The sequence below is a fragment of the Aulonocara stuartgranti genome, assembly GCF_965226115.1.
Source record: "Aulonocara stuartgranti genome assembly, chromosome: 8".
Lineage (NCBI taxonomy): Eukaryota > Metazoa > Chordata > Actinopteri > Cichliformes > Cichlidae > Aulonocara > Aulonocara stuartgranti.
Genome location: NC_138959.1, coordinates 26465541 through 26484943, shown reverse-complemented (window position 1 = coordinate 26484943; position 19403 = coordinate 26465541). Strand labels below are relative to the sequence as shown.

At 41.6% G+C, this 19403-nt stretch overlaps 1 protein-coding gene across 3 annotated transcripts in view; it reads right to left on the bottom strand.

The window, feature by feature from the left end:
• LOC309712921 (uncharacterized protein MYH16) overlaps positions 1-19403 on the bottom strand; it is a 61711-nt gene that overhangs the window by 26619 nt on the left and 15689 nt on the right. The window contains exons 1-3 of one of the 3 annotated variants that reach the window (XM_082544129.1): positions 18713-19094; positions 4712-4918; positions 2537-2641 (exon numbers count right to left, since the gene is read on the bottom strand). In XM_082544129.1, coding sequence (XP_082400255.1) covers positions 2537-2641; positions 4712-4918; positions 18713-18844 — 444 coding nt within the window. In that variant the 5' untranslated portion in view covers positions 18845-19094. Of the gene's footprint in view, positions 1-2536; positions 2642-4711; positions 4919-12274; positions 12529-18712; positions 19095-19403 lie in introns of those variants that run through there. The other 2 variants (XM_082544128.1, XM_082544130.1) reach the window with 2 other exon arrangements.

Sequence of the window (19403 nt, the reverse complement as noted above, 5' to 3'; positions counted from 1 at the left end):
GAGATGTTTTTTATCTGTCTTTTCATCAACAGGGAGCAAAAGCAGCGAAGCATCAAACAGGAAGACTAAACTCACTCAAACAGCAGTGCGTGCACTTTGTGTTAAATTTTTTTCCCCACAGGCGTCTCCTTGTATTCCAGGCCAAATCCATAATCTGAGACATGTTCAGCAAACAGTAGGAACATAATGAGGACTAATGCTAAATTGTCCACATGGATTACACAATGAAGAAGACTGCTACTACTGGTTGAACCATCTGGGAGGAATTAGCAAACAGGGCCTCTTATAGCTGTCATAAGGAAGATGAGGTTGTTGAGGGCTGCGAATTCTTCAGATCTCTCTCTTTTTTCTAGGAGACTGGTCTGTGTCTGGTGAAGAGCACATTTATCACGAGTGCCACTTCTGTCCACAGGCCATATGGTTCCCTTTTCCTAAACTCATGTTTTATTCTGAGTCAAACAGCCAGTGGAGCGTCCCTGTATGCTTTTGGGAACGGAAGAGTTAAATTTACAATTTAAATGTTTTCCAATAAAATGCAAACAGATATTTTTTAAAGTGTGCACATGCATACTTTGAGATTAGAACATTTGCTTCAAGTGCAAAAGATAATCTATTCATGTACAAATTTATGGTCTGTTATAGGGAATGGGCTGAAAAAAGGAGCAAACGCTTATGTGCCTGTAATGGCCACTTGAGGCTGGCTGTAAAAGTGAATCACCTCCATTGATTTCCAACAAGTCATAAGAATAACATGTTTACAGCCTAGTACAAATAATATTTTTAATCTCTAATAAAATAGCTCCACGGTTAATGAAATCTGTTTGCATTTTGTTAAGACTTAAAGTCTGGGGCGTGGCTGCCTGGATTAATATTAACCAAATGCTGTTGGCTAGGCTTGATTTCCACTAGTGAACTAGACTTTGTGGACATGAATTGGATTGGTTAAACATGTTTGTCCTGTTGGTACATCTTTTAATATTTTAACGTAATTACCTGACAAATAATATTGCTTGCTGTGTAGTACAGTCCACCCACAAAGTTTGCTCTCTAATTTGGTGGGAAATTCTAGGATTTTATCAGTCTGTGACTTATTTAGATATCTATGTCCGTGTGTTGTACACGTAAAGATTACAGATGCAAGTCAGAACCTTCTGTGCAGGTGACTCACGTATATGACCAAGATTGAAGAACAGTGCTGTACTTCTTGTGTGTGCTTCTGTTGATGTTAATTTACGTGGTAATTTATTGTGTGTTACCAATACTCAGGTATTCTGGGATCCATCCATCCATCCATCCATCCATTCGCTTCCGCTTATCCTTTCCAGGGTTGCGGGGGGCGCTGGAGCCTATCCCAGCTGTCATGGGGCGAGAGGCGGGGTACACCCTGGACAGGTCGCCAGTCTGTCGCAGGGCCAACACACAGGGACAGACAACCATTCGCTCTCACATTCACTTGCACATTCACACCTAGTGGCAATTTGGATTATCCAATTAACCTATCCCCACAAGTATTCTGGGATATCTGGGATAATTACTGAGTATATGATGAAGATAAAATGGAAAATATCACAAGTTTGTTATATGACAGAATCATAATATGACCAAGAGGAATGTTTGGTTGGTAGGAAGATTTTCATTAATGGTGAAAATTAAAATATCTTATATCATACTACCTTCTGACTACCCTAACCACTTTCTGAACACAAGAGGTGTTGAGTCGTCATTTTCAGTGATCTAAGCTGCAGACAATATATATATTTTTTAAACAATCTTGTTAATGTTTTATGACGTCCGACGCATTTTCTAAAATAAAGGAACACATAATCAGAGTTCGTAAATGTGGAAATAACTGCCCTGACACCAACAGCGTTTGCAGTCGCACACGTTTTTATTTGCTCTGTGTTTTTCACTGGTCAACTTTTCAGCTGCCCTGCTTGTAGCACACACACCTCCCACCTCATGTCCCAGCACATCTTTTACTGGGGATCCATGACAAGATGATGGAGCTCAGGTGTGTGTCAGCCTCCCCTGCAACCACACCCTGAACCCGCTGCTCCACCCCTCCCCTGCAGCCGAGCCACTAACCACACGCCAAAGTAAACAAAAGTGAATGTAAACATGTCTTCTAGGGCAATAAGAAACCTTCATAGAGCACCTTTAATCTCTCATACAACTCAGTGGGTGAAAACAGTTGCATAGTGCAAACCCTAACCCTGTTGCTTTGGAGGAGTTTATCAGTTTTGGGAAATTAACAGTGTTTCAACGGGTTAAGGTATCCATCATTACCCATAAAGTCCTCTAAAAATGACCAAAATAAACCTTGTCTCTGCTTGGCTGTGATTTCCAATCTATGTTATAAATGAAAGGAGTGGATTTGGAGAGATATTAGGCATGAGGGCATTTATGAGGCCAAAAAAAGAAAAGCAGTTTACTTGCATTATGGAAAATGTAAACTCTAGTTTTTATGGAGCTTAGCTATTAATAGACATTAGCCCAGGTATGTATGTATATCAGTATCATACACTTAACAGCATACCTGGCTGAGCTCCACCAGATGTTCCTTTTCCTTCTGCAGCTTCTGCACCACCTCGTCCCTCTGAAAAAGCTGCTCTGACAGCGTCCTTACCTCACTGTGTGACAGCTATGAAAACAGACACAGGTTGTAACTTAATAGCAATTTTTAACATCTGCCACTTTGTACATCAGATAATATTTTATTCATTCAAAAAATGACCAAGCTAAACTATCTATACATAGATTTTGTTCTTATCTAACTCGGCTAAAACCCCTCCCTCTGTAGCTACCGCTGTTTGCTTGGGCATGTAACCATGATTGCTTGTGAATACAGCAGTTTGAGTCTGTAGCCTGTGACTGCAGCCACACCATCAAACAATTGTCTCCTATCATGACAGAAACAGATGTCACGATCCCTCTTTCTAGTAGACATCAAAGCTTTCTCTTCTCTTAGAGAGAAAGGTGAGAGTTAAAAATGTGCAAAACAAGGCAAGGCAGCAGACTGCGGTACGTGGACACTAACATGTTTTTCAACAAATTTCAGAGTGAACAGGTGAGTCAAAACTTTCTTCTCACATCTTGTCCAGCTAAAAGATTATTGTGGCATCAGAGGAGGTCTCATCATTTTCTTTTTCAAAGCTTTGCGCCATCAAACCAGTCTGGTCTTGTTCTCTTCTCTGAGCCCCCTGACATTTCCCTCTTACTGTATCTTTGCCACACGGGAGGCCACTCAGCAAAAAAAAAATCATCATATAACTAGAGGATCAAGTTTATAATATCATGGAGCAGATCAAATTCTTCAGAGTAAATTTCCAACTCAGCACTGCTTTGCTACCCAGAGAAATCTTAATTCACTGTCACGCACAGTGTTGTGAGTGCAACACATTTTTGCAGCATTCCTGAACAAAGATAGGATCCTAATCCTTTAATACACCTCAGTGAAATAGATAAAAGGGTTTGGGGGGGCAGGGGCTGTAACGGAGGTGTCAGAACAGCCCTTTCTTGTTAGTTTCTGCACAGAGAAGACCGTGCTTCTGCAAAGCGTGGAAAAACAAAAAAAACTAAAAGAGTGCAAGCACTCTTGGTGGGAAGATGTTTTACCTGAGATCTGGATAGAAACAGGTAATACTGTGACAAACTACAATATGATCAACATTTCATAACCGTTCAGAGTCAGGGATTGAACAGATGTCTGAATCTCTCTAAAACAGATAATAATGGATGAAAAAATGTTCACTGAAAACAGAACCTATGCGCATTGTTTGGGTTTCAGTTCCATTTTTTATGCTTTCTGGTTTTTATTTTTCAGACTGGTTCTTCAGTACTGGTGCTCAATGTTCCACCAGTCAACACTATGCTACTTAATGCTAATTACTTCAAACAAATTACATTCAGATTTAATATTTTGGAAAAGTGATGGTCCTTGTATTTGAAAAGAAGGCGACTGCACTTTTTAGAGTCCAAGAGGCTTCTTCAGTTCTTAAAACCAGACTTTTCCAGCTCCTGAGACTACCATGACCTGGACAACTGAGATCCTACACAGACAGACATATGGCCCTAGTGCAGGGGTGGGCAATCTCAGTCCACGAGGGCCGGTGTCCCTGCAGGTTTTAGATGTGTCCTCGAACCAACACAGCTGATTTAAATGGCTAAATTAGAAGTTCTGAAGTTCTCCAGAGGCCTGGTAACGAACTAATCATGTGATTCAGGTGTGTTGACCCAGGGTGAGATCTAAAACCTGCAGGGACACCGGCCCTCGTGGACTGAGATTGCCCACCCCTGCCCTAGTGTTACTTTTTGAAACTATAACCTTGTCATGGTTTGAAGTTATACCATGCTTTATTTAGTAATCAGTGACTTTGTGCATTTCTGGCAATATTATTTCCTCACTTTGTTACTTTTATGATTGGCTAACCTGTCTAACTTAGTCAGCCTGTTACCATATTAAGTGTACCACCAGCCATCCACCTCCCACTTGCCAAAATCCACTGGCTTCAGTGCTTCTTGCAGTCTGTTAGTTTTCTTGCCTGGCTACTGCTTGTTTTAAATTAAAGAGCTGGATGACAACTGTACCTTCATCTGCCAATCTGTCGTCTTCCTAAATGCTCCTTCCATATTACAAATCAGTCCTTCTCTTTCTGCGCAAAAATCCTTGTTCCAGAGATTATCATATCACGAAGATCCAAAAATGCCCTACCTGTTTATCCTCTTCAGCTACAGTCAGAGCGCTCTCCAGCTCTTCCAGGTCTCGTCTGAGGCTGCTGCACTCGGCCTCCAGCCTGTCTCTGTGAAGGGCCAGCTGGGCTGAGCAGACCTCCTCCTCCTCCAGCTGCTGCTCCAGCTCACGCCTTGCCTTCTCCAGTTGGGCACAGCGATGCTCAGATACCTGGGCACTCTCCTGCTCCTGGGGGTTAAGAGTTAAATCACTTACTTTTCAACTGAATGAATCTGTAGATCTGTATTATGGAGATTATTGCATTGGCTGGATTTCATTTTGTGCCAGATATGCTACGAATAATAATTTTTGTCCAGTTTTACTGTTTTTTGCACAGTCCTCAGACCTTGTACCAACTTCTAATCTAGTTGTAAAAGATCTTTTATGCAGCAACATAATAGTTTTGTCAAACTCAGTGTCGCTGGAGTTTAAAGAAGGGCAAGATAAGGTAAGAAAAAGCTGACACTGTTAGTAAAAGGCTAAGGATAAACATGTAATATAAAGGGATTTGCTGAATTAAAGAAGCTGAAGCAAACCTCAAGACGTTCATGCAAAGATAATCTTACCACAGGATGAAATTTATCCTCTTTCACAAAGAACCGTCTCTCTGTCAGTGTGCACTTGCCTTAATATAGTCCTGCTAAGAAGTAACATGGTCACGTGTATTACCAACCAGATAAGCAAGTTCTACCAAACACCAGATCATTTAATCAGTTGCCATCCATAACAGTAGTGAAAGGGCCATATTATGAGAGCTTTGCTTTTGTTACAGTTACTTTCTTATAGGCCAGTCATCATGGGCAAGGCATTTAGAAATGAGCAAATAGCATACCCAGATATCTGGGCATTTGTGAAATGATCAAGCAACCACATTTCCATCTGCATTTATTTCCATAAAAGTACTTGGTTGGAGGACTTTCCGTGCTTTTTTTTAAGTTCCTCGCACAAGTTTCTGTGCAAAGCTGTTTGCACCTTTAACCCTTTTACCTCGTCACTACTAAACAGGTATTACCAGGTATGAATGGAATACAAGCCTATTTAACACAAAGGGTATGTGCAAACAAATTTGCACATACATTTTTCTATAGTGAGATATGCAATACACAGAACTGCAGGAAGGAGGTTGTTCAGTCAACCAGTAATTAATATACAATAGCTTGTCCTACCTGTACTTATAATTCTGTAAAAATCTTTTGATACAGTGGGTTTCATAATGCACTGGCATTTTCTACATTAGAAATTTATGTAGCAGTCTCTTAAATTGACATTATCCCTTAAGTTAATAGATCATGAGTGTGATTCCATTGTCTTTTAATGGACTGTAATTAAGATGTAATTATAAAAGGGAGCTTAATATCAATGGCCTTCTTTAAGCTAAAACCAGTAAAAACAAAACAAAACATTGGCATTGTACAAACATCCATCAGATACTGTTGTGCTGGAGACTGAATTCTTAAACCAAAAGAAACTGTTTTGTGATACATTGTAAACTATAAAAGTATATATAAATTTCCCTCTTGCCCCTGCGGGCCATCAATCTTTCAAGCTCAGGTCCTCTACCAGAGGCCTGGGAGCTTGAGGGTCCTGTGCTGTATCTTAGCTGTTCCTAGGATTGTGTTCTTCTGGATAGAGATCTTGGATGTTGTTCCTGGGATCTGCTAAAGCTACTCACCTAGCTTGGGAGTCACTGCACCTAGGGCTCCGATTCCTGCCCCGGGTTTCTCTATCCAGTAAGGGTCCTAAGCTAGAACCCCTATACTAAATCAAGCCTACCCGGATTAACAAGGTCCATGTCGGGTGTTGAGGAACCAGGACACCCTGATGAGAAGTGGGCTACTGGAACAAGACGGCATCGATACTGTCCTTCATAGCTGGTTCCTCACAGGCTACATCCTTCAACCTGTTATTATCAGTTATCTACCCGTTTAAATTTTACTCTTCGCTATCCATTTTTCTGTTGCTTTTAGCTAACTAGGGTAGGCCCAGCTAGAATCCCCATGATAAAACACACATCCTTGTCTTACAATGATGTATTTTAATATATATATTAGGGGTGCAACGATATTCGTATCGATATTGAACCGTTCGATACAGTGCTTTCGGTTCGGTACGCATATGTATTGAACAATACAAAATTTGTAATTTATTTTATCAACTTTCCTTCTGACGATGCTGTCTGTGTTGAGCGCTCAGTGAATCTGCGTTCGACTACTCCGCCTAGGCTGCACTGTCGAGCGCAGATCCACTGAGCGCTCAACACAGACAGCATAGTCAGAAGGAAGAGCGCAGGGCAAGCTAGCGAGACAGAAGTTAAGCTCTCCTTGCAACATGGCAAATTGAACCTCCCACCCTCATTCAGATCTGGTGTTTGGAATTATTTTGGTTTTCATGTGACGTATGACCCTGAAGGTAAGCGCGTCATGGACTAAAGTAAAACAGTATGTTGGATGTGCCACGCAATGCTTAATGCTTAATTACATGGGTGGGAACTAGTGTGTTAGCGCAGTTAGCTCGTTAACGTGTTGGCCGTCTAGCCCCACGCACGGGGCGATCAGGGGTAGCTCGTTAACGGAGATTTGCTGTGTTGTGGCGTTAAGGTCATTTCAACGAGATTAACCTGAAAGCACTAGTGGGAACACAACGAATATGACTGCACATTTACATCATCCTAGTGCAAAGACAAGTGGAAGCAGACAAAAACAACAAGCATGCATGCTACAAACTTTACCCGCGTCATTTAGACAGCCGTTAGCACATGATTCTCCTTATGGGGACCTGATATGTTTAATATGCTGCTGAGAATATAGCCCAAGATGAGTGATTCCTCAATCAGATACAGGGCTTGCAATATCGCTAGCCCGACGTCCTGGGGCTAGCGATTTTTCCAGTCGGGCTACCAAAATCTATCTCTTCCCTGCCCGTCGGGCTATTGTAGGAAGGAAAAATATATGTCAATGCTTTTGCATTCTTTCGGAAATGTAGCTGGGTAATTATGTCATTGGCATGGGTGAGCCACTGTCAATATGTGACATATTGAAATCGCGTTTGAATTTGCGCTTGTTTTTTGCTTTCACTTTGCAATCACGCGAACTGTGTATAGAGAGCGACAGCACTGATTGGTGAGTGATGATAATTTGCGCACCAATTCCTCTGACATCGTCTTATTAATCGTTAGCTTACTATGCAAACATGACAAGTGAAATCTCCCGCAGCAAGCTTAAACATATGAGAGGTTGATCGCGCAGAGAATTGCTGAGCGTTATGTGAGTGCCTGTGTAAAAGCAGCAGGATATATATTTTAGTTCTGCTGAGCCAAATAAGACAGGTCAGGGTGAAGAAGTGACAGCCAAAGAAAAGCTTACCACAAAACAGAAAAGTTATGATAAAATCAGACTATAAGGTAAAAAGAAAGTGCAGCTTTATGGTTTCATGGACAAAAGAATTTCTGTGGCTGGATATGATGAGCTAAATAACCAGGGGTGCACATAAGTGGTCCACAGGTGCGCATTCGCTGTCAAAATAAAAAACAGGCACAAGGGTTAGGGTTAAATTTAAAAACTGTACTTTTGAGTTAAAATATATATTTATAATTTTAATAAATGACAAATTAAAAAGGCATGAACATTTTTTTTTGTATCAAAAAAATATCGAACCGTGACACCAAAGTATCGAACCGAACCGTGAATTTTGTGTATCGTTGCACCCCTAATTAGGGGTGCAACGATACACAAAATTACAGTTTTTAAATTTAATGTTGCTGAAACAACAAAGTAATAAAAAAATAAATATATCTGATCGAGGAATCACTCATCTTTGGAAAAGAGAGTTTATTACAGAGAAATGGCTCTTACCAAAATAAAAGCTATACTATCCGCTTCTTCTGGGCTATATTCTCAGCAGCATATTAAACATATCAGGTCCCCATAAGGAGAATCATGTGCTAACGGCTGTCTAAATGACTCGGGTAAAGTTTGTAGCATGCGTGCTTGTTGTTTTTGTCTGCTTCCACTTGTCTTTGCACTAGGATGATGTCGGAGTAAATGTGCAGTCATATTCGTTGTGTTCCCACTAGTGTTGTCAGCGTTAATCTCGTTGAAATGACCTTAACGCCACAACACGGCAAGTTAACGAGCTACCGCCCCGTGCCTGGACGGCCAACACGTTAACGAGCTAACTGCGCTAACACACTAGTTCCCACCAATGTAATTGAGCATTGCGTGGCACATCCAACATACTGTTTTACTTTTGTCCATGACGCGCTTACCTTCAGGGTCATACGTCACATGAAAACCAAAATAATTCCAAACGCCACATCTGAATGAGGGTGGGGGAGGTTCACTGAGCGCTCAACACAGACAGCATCGTCAGAAGGAAAGTTGATCAAATAAATTAAAAATTTGTATTGTTCGATACATATGCGTACCAAACCGAAGCACTGTATCAAACGGTTCAATATCCATACGAGTATCGTTGCACCCCTAATATATATATATATATATATATATATATCGGGTCCTCTACCAGAGGCCTGGGAGCTTGAGGGTCCTGCGCAGTATCTTAGCTGTTCCCAGGACTGCGCTCTTCTGGACAGAGATCTCCGATGTTATTCCCGGGATCTGCTGGAGCCACTCGCCTAGCTTGGGAGTCAGCGCACCTAGTGCTCCGAATATATATATATATATATATATATATATATATATATATACAGTCCTGATCCCCAAGGACCCCAAGAAGGGACCGGTCCCCTCCAACTACCGACCAATAACCTGCCTCAGTACCACATGGAAGCTCCTGTCAGGTATCATATCGGCTAAGATGAACAGGCACATGGGTCAATACATGAGCGGGACACAGAAAGGAATTGGCAAGAATACCAGAGGCGCAAAACACCAGCTACTGGTAGACAGAACAGTCAGCCGAGACTGCAAGACCAGACTGACCAACCTGTGCACTGCCTGGATTGATTACAAGAAGGCCTATGACTCAATGCCCCACAGCTGGATACTGGAATGCCTAGAATTGTACAAGATCAATGGGACCCTAAGAGCCTTCATCAGGAACTCAATGGGGATGTGGCGCACAACACTAGAGGCCAACTCCAAGCCCATAGCACAAGTTGCCATCAAGTGCGGGATCTACCAAGGAAATGTTCTGTCCCCACTGCTGTTCTGCATAGGCCTGAACCCCCTCAGTGAGATCATTAACAAGACTGGCTACGGATACCGACTACGGAACGGAGCAGTTGTCAGCCACCTCCTGTACATGGATGACATCAAGCTGTATGCCAAGAGTGAACGAGACATCGATTCACTGATCCACACTACCAGGCTATACAGCAATGACATTGGAATGTCGTTCGGACTGGAGAAGTGTAGTCGGATGGTAACAAAGAGAGGGAAGGTAGTCAGAACTGAGGGGATTGAACTACCAGAAGGCAACATTGCAGACATAGAGGACAGTTACAAGTACCTGGGGATCCCGCAGGCGAATGGGAACCATGAAGAGGCCGCTAGAAAAGCTGCAACCACCAAGTACCTGCAGAGGGTCAGGCAAGTCCTGAGGAGTCAGCTAAATGGTAAGAACAAGATCCGGGCCATCAACACGTACGCCCTGCCCGTGATCAGGTACCCTGCTGGGGTAATAGGCTGGCCAAAGGAGGAGATAGAAGCCACTGACATAAAGACAAGAAAGCTCCTTACCATGCATGGAGGGTTTCACCCCAAGTCCAGCACCCTGAGGCTGTACGCTAAGCGGAAGGAAGGGGGCCGGGGACTGGTGAGTGTCAGCACCACAGTCCAGGATGAGACAACGAACATCCAAGAATACATTGGGAAGATGGCCCCAACTGACCAAGTGCTCAGTGAATACCTCAGGCGGCAGAAACCCAAGAAAGAGGAGGGAGACGAGGAACCATCATGGAAGGACAGGCCCCTGCACGGTATGTACCACCGGCAGATAGAGGAGGTGGCTGATATCCAGAAATCCTACCAGTGGCTGGACAAAGCTGGACTGAAAGACAGCACAGAGGCACTAATCATGGCAGCACAAGAACAAGCTCTGAGTACAAGATCCATAGAGGCTGGGGTCTATCACACCAGGCAAGACCCCAGGTGCAGGCTGTGTAAAGATGCCCCAGAGACAATCCAGCACATAACAGCAGGGTGCAAGATGCTAGCAGGCAAGGCATACATGGAACGCCATAACCAAGTGGCCGGCATAGTGTACAGGAACATCTGTGCCGAGTATAACCTGGAAGTCCCGAGGTCAAAATGGGAGATGCCCCCAAGGGTGGTGGAGAATGACCGAGCTAAGATCCTGTGGGACTTCCAGATACAGACGGACAAAATGGTGGTGGCTAACCAACCAGACATAGTGGTGGTAGACAAACAGAAGAAGACGGCCGTAGTGATCGATGTAGCGGTTCCAAATGACAGCAATATCAGGAAGAAGGAACATGAGAAGCTGGAGAAATACCAAGGGCTCAGAGAAGAGCTCGAGAGGATGTGGAGGGTGAAGGTAACGGTGGTCCCCGTGGTAATCGGAGCACTAGGTGCGGTGACTCCCAAGCTAGGCGAGTGGCTCCAGCAGATCCCAGGAATAACATCGGAGATCTCTGTCCAGAAGAGCGCAGTCCTGGGAACAGCTAAGATACTGCGCAGGACCCTCAAGCTCCCAGGCCTCTGGTAGAGGACCCGAGCTTGAAGGATAAACCGCCCGCAGGGGCGTGCTGGGTGTTTATATATATATATAGATGTAAAATTCTGTAAAGAACAACATTTGTTAAGTGTTATACCTTGTTTACCTTTGAAACGAAATAGTATTTAAAGCTTGTCCTGCTATGCTAGCTATAACTCAGCAGTGGCGTTTTAGCTAGCATTGCTATTAGAACTACTGCTAATATTTTTATACTATCTAAGCATTTCACAACGACTGTCACTTAAAAAAAACAAACAGTTTATACTTTTGATAACTTTAACTTCTACATGCTTTCTTGTCTATATTTACTGCGTTATTTAAGGTGCAAAAAAAGCCCCAAAAATTCATTTATAAGAGCTGCTAATATCTCTTACCTTTTCTACCACTTCATACACAGTCTCAAAAGCCAACTACAGCCAAAAGCCAAAAACTACAAAATTGTCCTGGTAATTCACAACTGCTAGACTATAAGAGAACATATGCCACTATTACTTTTTTTTTTTACTATTTATACTTAGTTTCAAATTCTTCACTTAGCTTAAACTCAAGTTTACCATATGTCACAGGAGGAGACACAGAGGTATAAGCAATAAAATAATTATTATAAGTAATAAGGAATATAATTAAATATACAAATAAAGAATAAAATGTCAGGCAACTGGCATTTTTAACATTTACCTGCCTTAGTTTGTGGTGTTTACTGGAGAACTTAAATATCTACAGAGTAACTTGTGTGCTTTTCCTGCTATGAAGACACCGGTTATCTTAAAAAACCAAAATTCTCCCAGCACAATATATACTCCAGAATTAGCCTAATACATGCTTTACTTTATTGTATGCTTTACCCACAGCTGCTATTCTGTGCTCCAGTGTGGTGCTATAGCTATCCCAATCCAGTTCCTCAGGTTCTGGTTCTGGTCCATTATCTGCGTGGTTCCCATTGGCTTCCTCTGAGTCATCAAAAATGGGGTGACGACACTGATTTCGTCTCCCAGACATCATCTCTGTGGTACTTCCTCTACCGTACACGCTTCCAACTTCACCTGCCGCAGCTTGCCCAACAGTATTTCCGTCCCACAGCTAGGCTTAACTGAGCCTTTTTCTCTTCCTTTGACTCGGTGTACAGCTGTTCTGGTTGTTACAGGTGGGTTTGAAGAGGAGTGACAGTAGTAATTCCCTCCCTGGTGTTGCTCTCGTCTATACTCACCCTACAGATCCCCTCCCTTACACATTTGCAGCTCTGCTCACCATTCTTTTCCTTCCTTAATCTATCAGCCCTGTCTTTCTTCTTTGTTTTTTTTTATCTCGTTCTTCCACTCCCACTCAATCAGCCATTCATATGGGTGTGCTGGTATAAGCTGCTGGAATCCAAACATTCCTCTGTACTTGGACCTCTTTGAAATTGCCACTATTTGGTCCACTCTCAAGGCTGTTTCACCACAAAGGCTACCTCTGCTGCTTTATTCCCTTGCTGTAGTCCAGAAACAGGTGGTTCTCCCTAGTTTCTCGGGTGGGGATCCAAGGGTGTCCCACAGGGATGGTGGTTGGTGTAGGATGTCAGGTCCAAAGAAAAGCCTGTAAAGTTGTGCCTTTCTACCACAGAAACGCAGCCCTCAGCTGTACCCTCAAAGCCCAAGCAGAGAAAAGAAAAAACAAGGGCAGTAAGTCAGAATGCCTTTTCTCCTCTCGGTTATAATTGACATAAATGTCATGTGTGCCCACGCCCACATGGTCCCCCACAATGCCACAGCATTCATCTTAGCAAGAACAAAGAGGCGTATTGTGCTTTACATTTAAGTGTTGATAGGGGGGGTTTCCTTTGTTTTTTTTAATGAAGTTACTGAGACCCCACAAAGACTTAACCAAGCATTTCCTTATTTGAGCTAACATCAATAATGGAGATGGTACTGTGATTAAGACAAGAACAAACTTGTCAGTGGAAACTGATTACCACAGGAATATGGTGGCTGTACTGAAGCATGATAGGAGTATCATTAATGTATATATGTTATTCTTTTGAGTGATACAAGTAAAGAACAGTATCTCACATATTTTTTGTTTTAAGTTATTTTTAGGAAAGTAAAAGCCTTGGTATGTAGCATGCTACCTGTACATAATGATGTATATTTATGTCACAAAACACAGCAGAAACTATAATGAGTAAATATGTAACATTAATTATATCTAACATATATATAATTGGAAGTATCAGGAAAAACAAAATCATGTGCTGTATATGACTTATCCCCCTCTAAACCACAGAATGTGCAGCTAAAATCACACACGACCTTCCTAACTTACAAAGAGTTAGAATAACACTGAATTTAAAGTCGTCCAACAGTGGACACAGATATATGAGGCAGGACAAGCCAATGCCATCATGAAAGATATCCAGCCACAAAAAAAGACAAACATAGGCTTTCTGAGAATTTATACTGTTTTATTTTGACAATGCGGTCTGGGTTCTTATGCAGAGTGGCAGCACAGAGAGTTCTGTTCATGTTACTCCCACTAGAGCTGGAGAAGCCTGAGACTGTGCTCGTCCAGGCTGCCCAACCAGACACTGCTCATGTCCAACACCAACACTCACATATCTGACAAGCAGCTGCCAGTGACTGAGACACACAGATAACTCGAGACTATATCAGATTTTCATTATACCAACTCTAGAACCAAGTCACTTTATGAAACACAGCACATTTCCTGTTTACACTGCTGTTTTAGGTCTTATTCATTCATCCAGAGATTGAAATGACAGCTGACTGTGATTACAGAGTTATAATGTAATGTGAGGACATGGTTACTAGGCAAAAGCATAACAGGAAAGCCCTCTGGTTACATGTCTTTGGCTGTGTTGGCTTTCTCAGTGCCAAATGCAGCCAATAGTTGTATAGTGTCTCAAGCTCAAAATATTGCCACATTGAGGCCAGATGCCTGGTATTTAACTGACAGCCATCCTTTTAACATCATCAGGGTAAGATGAGTGATAACCCCAGAGGGAAGGGGAGGCTACGGGTTCATCTGCTGGATCTTTTTGCACAGATTATTTAAATGCTAACACTCCTGAGAAGCTGCACTTTTTCATAGCTGTGCTTTGAGCAAATTTAATTTAATATCTGACTACAGGAATGTCAGTCTTTACAATAACCATTGTCTTGTGCTTGCAAATTGGCAACCATCCCATTTATCCGGGCTCGTTATTGCTACTAGTTTTAAATGATCGCGTGATTTCCTTATGCTGGGTTTTTTTGTCCTCCTAACCTAAAAGCAGACATCTTTTGCATATAAGGTAAATGTGTCTGGTGCAAAGTAAAGGAGAAAATATAAAAACTTCATCATGAAATATCTTCCAACTACAAAAGTAATGTGTCTCTAGCATTATTTCGCAGGCTTTCCAGTTCCAACTCCTGTCAAAATTTATCACTCCTGACTAATTTGTTCTTCCATTCATTTGCTCGCTCCCTCTTGCCCTTGAAGTCAATCTTCTATTCCCTAGCTTCTCTTTACCCTACTCACTCCTCTTCTTTACACTGCTCATTCATCTCTCCCTGCCAGTCTTTTGTCCCACAGTTCGCCTCAGGCCTCAGAAACTCCAAAGTCTATCCAGGCTGAAAGTTTTTCCACATGCAGAATTGGGGCATCTGGATAGTGCTGCAGGAAGGCACATTTATTTCCCATTAGCAGTAACTGGGCGGTAAACAGTGGCATTTTCTGTTTATATCCATTTGTACCAAAGTTGGTCTGAATATCAGAAAAAGGAAAACTCTGCTTATCATGCAGTGTCAACCCTCAAATTCCTCATTTAGTTTTACCATCTGTTCTTTAGTATTGCCTTTTTTTTTCTGTAGCCACACTAACAGGTCAGGAATGGAAAAGTTTGTCAATTTAATTTAAACTCAGATATCATATTAACTATGGATGTGCTAGTACTATGCTTGTTCTGCAGAAACCTCCTGAAATTTTTAAGCCAAGGCAGAGTTTAAAAAGTTGCAGTTCCACAAATGGACACTTGGTTTTAGATCCAAAAGTGACTCAATCGCCATATACTTCCATGTTAAAATACCTAACTTTAAAATATGAAATAACACGTTTAGAGGCTAGTAGGAAGTTTTTGGCTTTTACTGTATGTATAGTTTGCCCCTTCATAACAAATGTGCATTCTGTCATAACTCATTCTGTCATTTATCTATATACTGGATTTTTTTAACGTACACTATAAGCCGGAGTTTATTGTAGGGTTTTTACCTTACAATATAAAGCACCATAAGGCAACTACTGTTGTAAATTGAATTGAATAGTATTAATTTGAGTTGATTTAGGGCTACTTTGACTGACAAGTATTCTGTCAAAAGGATCTGTAGCTGATTGGTGTCTGCTGGCCTCACTCCAAATAACTAACTTCAAGAAAAAAACTGATAAGGAGATAGGCCACCACATACGACAGGAATAGTTCCATAAACTAGTTGAAATCATATAACAAAGCTGGTCATTCAGACCAACTTTGTACTAATTTGTAATTTGTGACCTTTCTCTCTATTGACCCAAACCACGCCTGTAAAATGCCACCACAGCATAACAAAGGTGCTGGGTGTCTGTACTGTAGGGGTTAAAAGATTTGAGTTTTTCTTTTTAATTTGTCAGCTGTCTTTCCACAAAACCAGCTGTTGAAAAGGAAAGCAAAATGATCTTTTTCACAGGCTGGATTGAATCGCTTTAGTTTAATATTGGAAAGCCAGACCAACAAAGTGGAAAACTTTCATCTTTTTGGTTGTTGAGGTTGACAGTCTAATAGTATATGACCCTTTATTAACAGTAAGCCAACAGAATGTCAATCTGCCAGAACAGTATTGACCTAACAGGGCAGATATGCATCAGGGTTGATTCATAAGGAGGATTTTATTGTACCCCAGATAACAGATGTGTCCCTTAGCAAACAACTTGGGTAATGAAGTCTGAGACAAAACTCCCTTGGAAAACTGGAAGTCTTCCTTAGCATTAAACAACTCTGACAAGGGGTCACATTTTTCACTGCAGTCAAATCTGGAGGTCTCCAAGATATGAACTCTGCTGGCTGATCTGTCTCCTCCGCAGATTCACGTCATTATTTGTGGCTGGCTAATCTAAGCAGTGAAAAAAAGACACAGTGGGAGCCAGTGCACACCTGGTGATTTCAATAAAAAGTTATGTTCTACTCTAAAAGGGTAATAAAAAGGGGGGGGGGGGGGGGGATTATAGTCCTAACACTTTGTCTCTGCTGAAGTAACTTTATAAAATTTGGAAGAATGCTGATTATAAAGGAAATTCTTTTCCTCCGAATTAAACCCACTTTAAAGACTTACTTGTTATATCAATAAAGAAAGGAAGATCAGCTGCAAGTCATCAAACAAAGTGACTATGCAGAAGAAATCTTCTGAAGGTCACTGTAATTAGAGGCACACAAGGACAAGAAAGATGATTGCTGGTAAAATACAGTGACAAAGGCCACGGTCCAGCTCCTTGAAAGCCTTTATGATGTATTCCATCAAAGCCATATGAAAAGTCTGCTAAGGCACTCAGCACCAATAATGACCAGATCCCATGGGCAACCCTGGAGCATTTTCAACAAATACTGGCAGCAGCACTCTCACACTAAATCCTCTGCCTGAAGGATGGATTTATTTCTCACAACTAATAAGTTATCTTGAAGCACCTAAATCTCTCTAAATAATGCCCTAACTCAATACAACATAGAAAGCAGTTATTTGAACTTTTTAAACTTTCAAGTTTTTCTTCCTGAGACATCCTAACATCAGGATTTGTGTTCAGTAAAAAGGAGCTTCTGGTTCAACTTCTAAATAATGTTTTATGGAAAAGCCGCACAAGTATAAGAAGTCGATACTGTTGCACTTGTCAGGGTTAGGTTCAAATCTTCCCCTTTATATTGAATTGTCACCTATTAACCAAATAGAGACGTTATAAGAGAAGAAGCTGTCAGGCCAAATTTAGAGTTGATTTGAACAGTAACATCTTCTAATTGTGTAACATAGCTAAAATCCAACCTAACCTACTTCTAACCCCATCGCCAAGGGGTTCACTGGTGGAAGTTAACGTTGATGTAACTACCAAAAATCTTAAACAACAGAAACCTTTGCTTCACGAAGATTGTCTGAAGCCTTACACACAGGCTTCCTAGACATGCAGAGCACCAAAACAGGTAACACAAACTAAGTTAACCCTCTTGTTGATTTGGAGACTAGGAGAGGGGATGGTGGCCAAAAGCCCAGAGCTCATAGACAGGTGAAGGTTTCTGTTTTGTCATGTTTGTTTAGCATAGAACTCTGGGCAGTATCACAACCAGAATGGCAAGACCACCAACAAGAAGAAGAGACTGTCCCACATTTACACTCCAGTTTATATCTCAAACAGCCTGGTCCTGCAAAAGTAGTACTTGATTAGTACCTAATAGTACTCTGAAGTTGTCATAGGAGGTTACTCCTAACCTATGTTTTCAAGAAAATCTAAATGGATTTTTATTTTAATGTGAACATTTTTTGATGTAGATTAGTTAAAATGATTACTTTCTTTGTTTCCCTAACTGCTTAGACTTAAACCTATTGTTAGAGTAAGGGTTAGGATTGGGGTTGGAGTCATCACCAGACTTAATCCTCAGTGGGTAAAAGCTGAGTTCACACGTGTCACTTCAGGTATTTGCAAATTAAGAAAAAAGAAACGATATCATTTATTTGTAATTTTGCTTTTGTGCTAATGCTAGTTTTGTCGTGCTTCTTTAATGGACTGACAAGAAAATGGTTGTTCTATTTCTCCTATGAAGCTATAAAGAAGGGAATGTGCCACTCAAACACTCCTCCTTGGAATAAACCAGTAATACTGTGAGTCTGAAGCCAAGGAACAGTATGGTGCCCCACAGCACTGACAGCAGTCTGGGTACAAAAACAAATAAAAATAAGATACTTTGTGCTTCTTCACTACATGAAATAATCAGTTGGAAAATAGTCAGCACAGCAAGAAAAGGAAAATCCAGATTTAATACGACTGCCACAGTGACTCCATCCCTCTCTCTCTTTCTGTCTCTCCCTCAGCAAAGGTATCATTATCCACTTAATTTCATACACTAGGGGCTGGTATAATGACCACGTTCAAAATCCCTTATCGAGCAGAAATTCAAGCTTAATCACAAATTATGTGAGTTCCAAAGTATCAAGTTAGTGAAACAAAAGAATTTCTTATTTAAAGGGGAAAGGGAAAGAATAAAGTTGAGGCATAGAGGGAAAAGCAGCAGAGACTTACAGCTCGGTATTTAGTGGCCACCTCATTCTTTTCCTTGTTAAGCTGGGTGTTCTGCTCCTCTAGTTCACGGACCTTGGAAAGGAGCCGGTCACTCTGCTCTATGGCTCTCCTGAGCTCCTCTCTCTCCCTCATCCCTGCTTCTTCTGTATGAACGGGCTGCAAACACAGGGACCTGACCCGCAACACCACTCACACACATCTGCAAATACACGCATGCATACAGAAGGCTTGGTATTTCAGCTAGGCTGTCTGGTGCTCTCACTGAGTCTCTCTCACTTTTGTTCACTGCTGTCTGGCCTTCCCCACTCCCCAACTCCTCCAAATCCACATCTGACACACACACAAGCCCACACGTCAGGGAGTTTTGCCCTGTAAAAGACATCCAAGAATCCACCAGTATGAGCCCACATTTTCTCCCCTTTTACCTAACTGGCCTCCTGCTGGTTTGCACAGCAACAATAAAAACTAACAACTGTGCTGCTGGAAGTAAGTAAGAAATCAAGCAAGAGGTCAGCTCTCTATCATAAGACTGGTAACTCTGGATCTCCTGCTGGTGGGGGTTTTATAATAGAAGGTCTTCTCAAAATCCAGGCCATGTTTTTGATTAATGTACACCACAATTCAAGATGTCCTCAGGATTTGAATCAGTGTATGCCAAAGACTAAAAGCCAAGCTGGAGGAGTCTAAAACA